Source organism: Nansenia antarctica, assembly GCF_963989245.1.
Source record: "Nansenia antarctica genome assembly, chromosome: 6".
NCBI lineage: Eukaryota > Metazoa > Chordata > Actinopteri > Argentiniformes > Microstomatidae > Nansenia > Nansenia antarctica.
In genome coordinates, this window is record NC_137676.1 from 61,662,744 (window position 1) to 61,669,343 (window position 6,600).

The following is a 6,600-nucleotide window of genomic DNA, read 5'->3' on the forward strand; positions in this document are numbered from 1 at the left end:
AGGGACTGGTTAAAGATGTTGGTGAAAACCCCGGCCAGCTGGTCGGCGCAGTCTCTCAGCACCCGTCCCAGGACGCCATCCGGCCCCGAGGCTTTCCTGGGGTCCACCGCCTTCAGTACGCGTCTCACTTCATGCTCTGTGAGGGTGAGGCTGCTGAGAGCTGGAGAGAGTGGTGTTTGTGTTGCGGTTACCTCCGTTCGCCCCTCGTCGAACCGGGCGTAGAAGGTGAAGAGAAGGATGAATGCCACGCTACTGGAGGGTTAGCACCAGCAGTGCTGGTACCATGCTCCTGTCCACTGCCACATGGTCTGGAAACGTCCTTCTCTGGCTTCTGGCTCAGGCGTGGCTGCAGAGGGCCCCTGAAAGAGGTGTTCTTCTTCCCTTCGGAGAACGGATGCGTAGAACACCTCTTCACTCCTTCATTGTAATTTGTAACCAACACTTTGTTCCACCTTTCCGTTCAATTACACTATGTCAGTGCCCACAATATCAGTGTCTAATTGTGTTGAGAAGAACCTTGCTTATGGAGTCTTTGCTACATGCCATGTCTTGAGCGAGTGGCTAATATAGGTATTAATCAAGTAATAATCCATCTACACTAGGTAAAAAAGGCCGGTTCAGTGGTGGGAAGGAGCCTGGACTCTCTGGGGACGGTGGTGGAGAGAAGGACTAGGAGCAAGCTGCTGTCCATCAGGGACAACCCCAACCACCCCCTCCATCATGTCCTCGCTGGGCAAACCAGCAGCCGCTGCAGAGGGCGGTTCATTTCGGTACGCTCCAGGACGGAGCGATATTAAAAAATCATTTAACCCGGCTGCACTAAGACTGTTCAATGGCAACTAAAGTAGTAGTCGGGGTCAAGGCTCCTGAATCTGTATTTATTTATTTATTTTAATCATCACTTTTTAGTATTTTAATATGATAACTATAGCCATCTTTTTATCCACTTTTCTATCATGATCTCACTGTTTTTTATATACTATACATGGCTGGCCCAATATTGTTGTCTGTCCTTTATGTTGTGTTGTCATGTGTTGTTTTTAGAGAGTGGCGTGGCAAAATGAATTTCCCCACGGGGATAAATAAAGTATAATTGAATTGAAAATTGAATTGAATTGATTGTAACCAACACTTTGTTCCACCTTTCCGTTCAATTACACTATGTCAGTGCCCACAATATCAGTGTCTAATTGTGTTGAGAAGAACCTTGCTTATGGAGTCTTTGCTACATGCCACGTCTTGAGCGAGTGGCTAATATAGGTATTAATCAAGTAATAATCCATCTACACTAGGTAAAAAAGGCTGGTTCAGTGGTGGGAAGGAGCCTGGACTCTCTGGGGACGGTGGTGGAGAGAAGGACTAGGAGCAAGCTGCTGTCCATCAGGGACAACCCCAACCACCCCCTCCATCATGTCCTCGCTGGGCAAACCAGCAGCCGCCGCAGAGGGCGGTTCATTTCGGTACGCTCCAGGACGGAGCGATATAAAAAAATCATTTATCCCGGCTGCACTAAGACTGTTCAATGGCAACTAAAGTAGTAGTCGGGGTCAAGGCTCCTGAATCTGTATTTATTTATTTATTTTAATCATCATCACTTTTTAGTATTTTAATATGATAACTATAGCCATCTTTTTATCCACTTCTATCATGATCTCACAGTTTTTTATATATTATACATGGCTGGCCCAATATTGTTGTCTGTCCTTTATGTTGTGTTGTCATGTGTTGTTTTTAGAGAGTGGCGTGGCAAAATGAATTTCCCCACGGGGATAAATAAAGTATAATTGAATTGAAAATTGAATTGAATTGATTGTAACCAACACTTTGTTCCACCTTTCCGTTCAATTACACTATGTCAGTGCCCACAATATCAGTGTCTAATTGTGTTGAGAAGAACCTTGCTTATGGAGTCTTTGCTACATGCCACGTCTTGAGCGAGTGGCTAATATAGGTATTAATCAAGTAATAATCCATCTACACTAGGTAACAACGGTAGCTTAGCTAACCTGCCACAGCCAGGTAAGTAGTCTAAAGTTGGTAGCTAACGATATATCGATAACAGTCATCGTATTGATGACCGTGTTTCAAACAATACAAGTTACCTAATGTTAGCTAGCCTGACTAGTTCATAGGTATGCTGGATTTTGAAATAAGCTAACCTAGCTTGAGACAGACCTAGCAGTTAAAAGTCGTTATTTCAAATATTGTGTTGTGGGCGTCACTCCTTTAAGCGTGGAACTACAAGCCAAAATTAAGATTAATACATTGTATTAATAAACAATTTAATTTGTTATAACTATAGCTTGTGTCTTTTTATTGTACAAACGAAATAAATGTTTAGCTTCCATAGGCTGGTTTTCCCCTGCTTCGGCAGGCTACTTTATCTCCGCTGAGGTAACTACGGTTAGCTACGAGTTAGTTATAACTTACACCACCTTAGGGGTACGTACATATTAGTAGTTACTAAGGTCTACGTGATAACTAGTGTGCTTGGTGCAACCCGTTCAAGTTTAGTAGTGACTAAATCTTGATTTAGTAAATACTTACGCAATAAATAGGGTTAGTTTGTACTTAGTAAGACGTGGTGCAACCGGCTCCAGGAACATCCCTAGTAACTATATGGGGCTAGGTGCAATTGCTATATTGTTTTAGATAAATTATTATTAAATTAATATATTACTTTCACAACTGACTAGCCTGCAAATAAACGCATTCATTGCTTATAATTTAGCTACCGCCCCACCCCGACGCCACAGGATGCTATCTACAACACCCATCCCCCTCCCCCGGATGACACCCATAATCAGTTGATGCTCTAACAGTCCCTGCTAACACCACACTAACCACTTATCATTTACCGTCACACAACCTATATTTAACTCAAACAAACAACTATCATTTACCATAACCACAGTAGGCTATGATTGCCTAATACTGTGTAATCGCCACGTAATTCGAGAGTAATGAGGATTACCTTCTTACGTAAATCACACAAATCCACTTACACTAACGTATGGAATCAATTGTTGACATAATCATCTAAAAATCAGTTGAATGAATGAATGAATGAATGGTCTTTATTGTCATTAATACAGTACAGGTACCATACAACGAAATTTAGGAGGGGGGGCTCCCCTGGTGCTAGGAAAAAAATACTAAAAACAAGAGGGGAAAAGAGCTGGTTTACATAAATAAAGGCTATGTACACTATCCACTATACTATACTATACAAATAAAACACTGTGCTGTACTCTATGCTATGCTATAAATATCCTAACATTTCCTATTCTGAACCTTATGTACACAAGGGTTGTCATATTGCACATAGTGTTATTGCACATTCATTTAAAGTGTCGCAGTTTGCAGGTTTGAAATGTTCACAGTTGTGTTTCAGTATTGCACTTGATTACAATCTAGTAGCTGCCATCAAATTGTCTAGATTGTCCAGGGCCTAGAACCTAGGTCTTTGCTGTGTTCAGGGCCTGAATGCGTTAACCAGATTTGGGAACATGTATTTTACTGTTGTAGATACAAGGATACAAGCAAACATCAACATTAATACAACGTCAGTTTTTTTATTCTAAAATGTGCACAGGTTAATTTTAAGTTAATAGAATGTTATTTCTACAGTTATTACAGTGTTAATACATAGGATAAGCATGTGCTAATTCAACTGGCTTTCCGTCCTCCTTACCTGCTGTCTCCTTCCCTCTGAGTCCATGTCTGGTTTCAATGACACAGATTAAGACTAATCCTTGACTAAAATGCATCTTCAATTTAGATTTTCTATTGTATTTAGTCAGGATTTGGCTTAATCTGTGTCCAGGAAACTGGCCCTAAATCCAGAATTATATAAATGACATAGTTTTGAGTGTTCTGTACAAACTGCATACAGTGTATGGATTAAGGAAAAACTCATAGTGTGAAATTATGGTGAAGGTTTAAGCCACATACATTGAATAAATTATGTCTGTGAGAGCATTACACATAAAGGTACCCTGACTGAGTACAAGAAAACCTCATGTGTGGGAAAGGCACAGCTGTGTCACAGTCATGTTAAATGAGCATACACTCTGAAGATGTCCAGAGAGTACCAGCCTACCTGAAATGTATGGTATGAACAAGAGAAAACTAGAAAAGATAGCATTGTCAAATATTAAGGGAAATATCTGTATTAAATTTGACCACTTTAAACCCATTAACAAGCATCATAATGACCCATTTAATGCATATACTTCTACATGCTGTAGAGTTGAGCGTATCATTTAAATTAGGATTACATTCATTATATTAAGGGAAATATCTGTATTAAATTTGACCACTTTCATTTAACATAACTTTTACAGTATATACCATCTACCTGTTACATATTAGGTGGTAACAGTAAATTGATTATGCCCACACTATCTACAAACAGCTAATCAAAATTGAACAGTGAGTTGCATTTAATAAAGAAATAGCAAAGAGCACATGTGCAGTAAAGTATGTAACATGTACTAACCATTAATATATTCAATCAAATGCTTACTACAGTAGCCTACAACATTTCCTTATGATTACATAATTATTTCTATATTTCTTACACCATCAGAAGAGCTGGAATGATGATCAAATACAGTTGTAACTAAAAAATATATAATATCGTGCAAAAGTTCATTTATTTCAGTAATTCAAGTTAAAGTTAGATATTATATAGACTCATTACATGCAAAGCTAGATATTTAAAGCCTTTATTTGTTATACATTTGATGATTATGACTTACAGCTTATGAAAACCCCAAATTAAATATCTCAGAAATGTTTAATATTACATGAAATCAATAAGAAAAGGATTTTAAATACAGAAATGTCAGCCCTCTGAAAAGTATAATCATGCATATGTACAATGCAATGAGTCTATATAATATTTAAGTTTAACCCTTTAAGTTGAATTACTGAAATGAATGAACTTTTGCACAATATTCAATTTTTTTGAGTTGCACCTGTATGTACTGGTTGGGATCAAGAAAAAATTACATTGATTTCAATGGAAAAGTAAATGTTCACTTCGAGATTCTCTTGACCTTGGCGGTCCACCATTTGCTTCCCAATGGCTAACTCTTGACCAATGAAATAGTCCCAAAGAACGGGGCGGCTCTCACGATTGTGGATATATAGCAGGGTGCAGGTGAACACCTCTCATCGACAGGATCACACAGCAACCATGATTTCTCTGGTCTTTGTTCTGCTCATCGGAGCCGCTTGTGAGTATGAATATTGCCATTGGAAAAAAGGGAAGACTTTCACCTTGTTATATTATTGACAATACAGTAATATTTATATCATATGAGAGCAAAGAATACTTTAACTTAAGAAGATTGTGGCAGAATTGAAATTGTCCCACTTCAAAGGGACTAGCCATGAAGATATAAGCTAAGGTCTGCCTTTCCTCTGTTTTCAGTTGCGGAGGAAGACAAGATCGTCGGAGGGTATGAGTGCGAGGCCCACTCCCAGCCCCACACGGTGTCCCTGAACTCTGGGTACCACTTCTGTGGAGGCTCCCTGATCAGTGAGGACTGGGTTGTGTCTGCTGCTCACTGCTACAAGTCGTAAGTACTGTACTGTAGGCTACAAATAATTTGTTCTCAACAAATAACAGACAAGTATCAAGCCTGACCAGGGGACAGAAGTTAATGTTACACACAAAATCATGAGACAATTGACTCTGCTCTTACTTTGACTCTTTCTATCTCTTTCAGCCGTGTGCAGGTTCGTCTTGGCGAGCACGACATCACAGTGACAGAGGGTACCGAGCAGTTCATCACTTCCTCTAAAGCAGTGGTCACCAACCTTTTTAAGCCCAAGATCCCTGACCTCAGCCTTGGTGAAGGCAAGATCTACCTATTGAAGCGTTGAGAGAAAAAGACAGACAAGATTGAACTTCAAACTTAATGCCTTTTATTTGCCTGTATTTTAATTACATGCAATGCTTTGGTCCAACATTAAAATTGATGCAACAAAAAAAAAAAGACTGTATCAAGCATATCAGGCAGCTGTCTTGCTTTAAGAATTGTACATAACTGAAACGTTAACAAATTGACATTCTTGACTGTAACAGGTTCGGGCACAGAGGGAGACAGACAATATGATTCTGCGGTTTAAGGAACGGGTTTTATTTGTGCAGCTGGTTTGGAGTCCGGTTTGGCTGAGCCTCGCTCAGGGGAGAACGTCTTGCCCGACCCTTCCGGTCGCGGCTCTCCTGCAGCGCTCTCCGACGTCTCTCTACAACCGACTCTCCGCTGCTTCTCCTCGATTCCTCCGTTCTCCGCTCACTGCGTCCTACCGAGGGAGAACAAAGCAACACATTAAGAGGGCACGTTGATGAGGACCCAATTGGCATCCCTTCACCAACCGTCCTGTAGCTCCCTCTGCAGGTCGGAACGCGCCATGTTCCCCACATTGACATTTTGACACTTGACTGACTTAATTATTATTCTTACTTATTAACATTGACAAACATATTTACAATTAGCATTTTATAAAGTAGAACTGTAATGTGTACTTTCTCAGTCAATGCTAAGTGCAGTCATCTTATGCAGCATCACTTTTCACATCAAAACA

At 40.1% G+C, this 6,600-nt stretch overlaps 1 protein-coding gene across 1 annotated transcript; it reads left to right on the forward strand.

The window, feature by feature from the left end:
• Positions 1–5,193: 5,193 nt before the first annotated feature.
• On the forward strand, positions 5,194–6,348 carry LOC308160789 (trypsin-1-like; the record flags this gene model as incomplete). Its single annotated transcript, XM_080534726.1, has 4 exons — positions 5,194–5,243; positions 5,441–5,588; positions 5,739–5,869; positions 6,164–6,348. Exons 1-4 carry the CDS (start codon positions 5,204–5,206, stop codon positions 6,346–6,348), a joined length of 504 nt encoding a protein of 167 aa, XP_080390852.1. The 5' UTR covers positions 5,194–5,203.
• Positions 6,349–6,600: the final 252 nt, after the last annotated feature.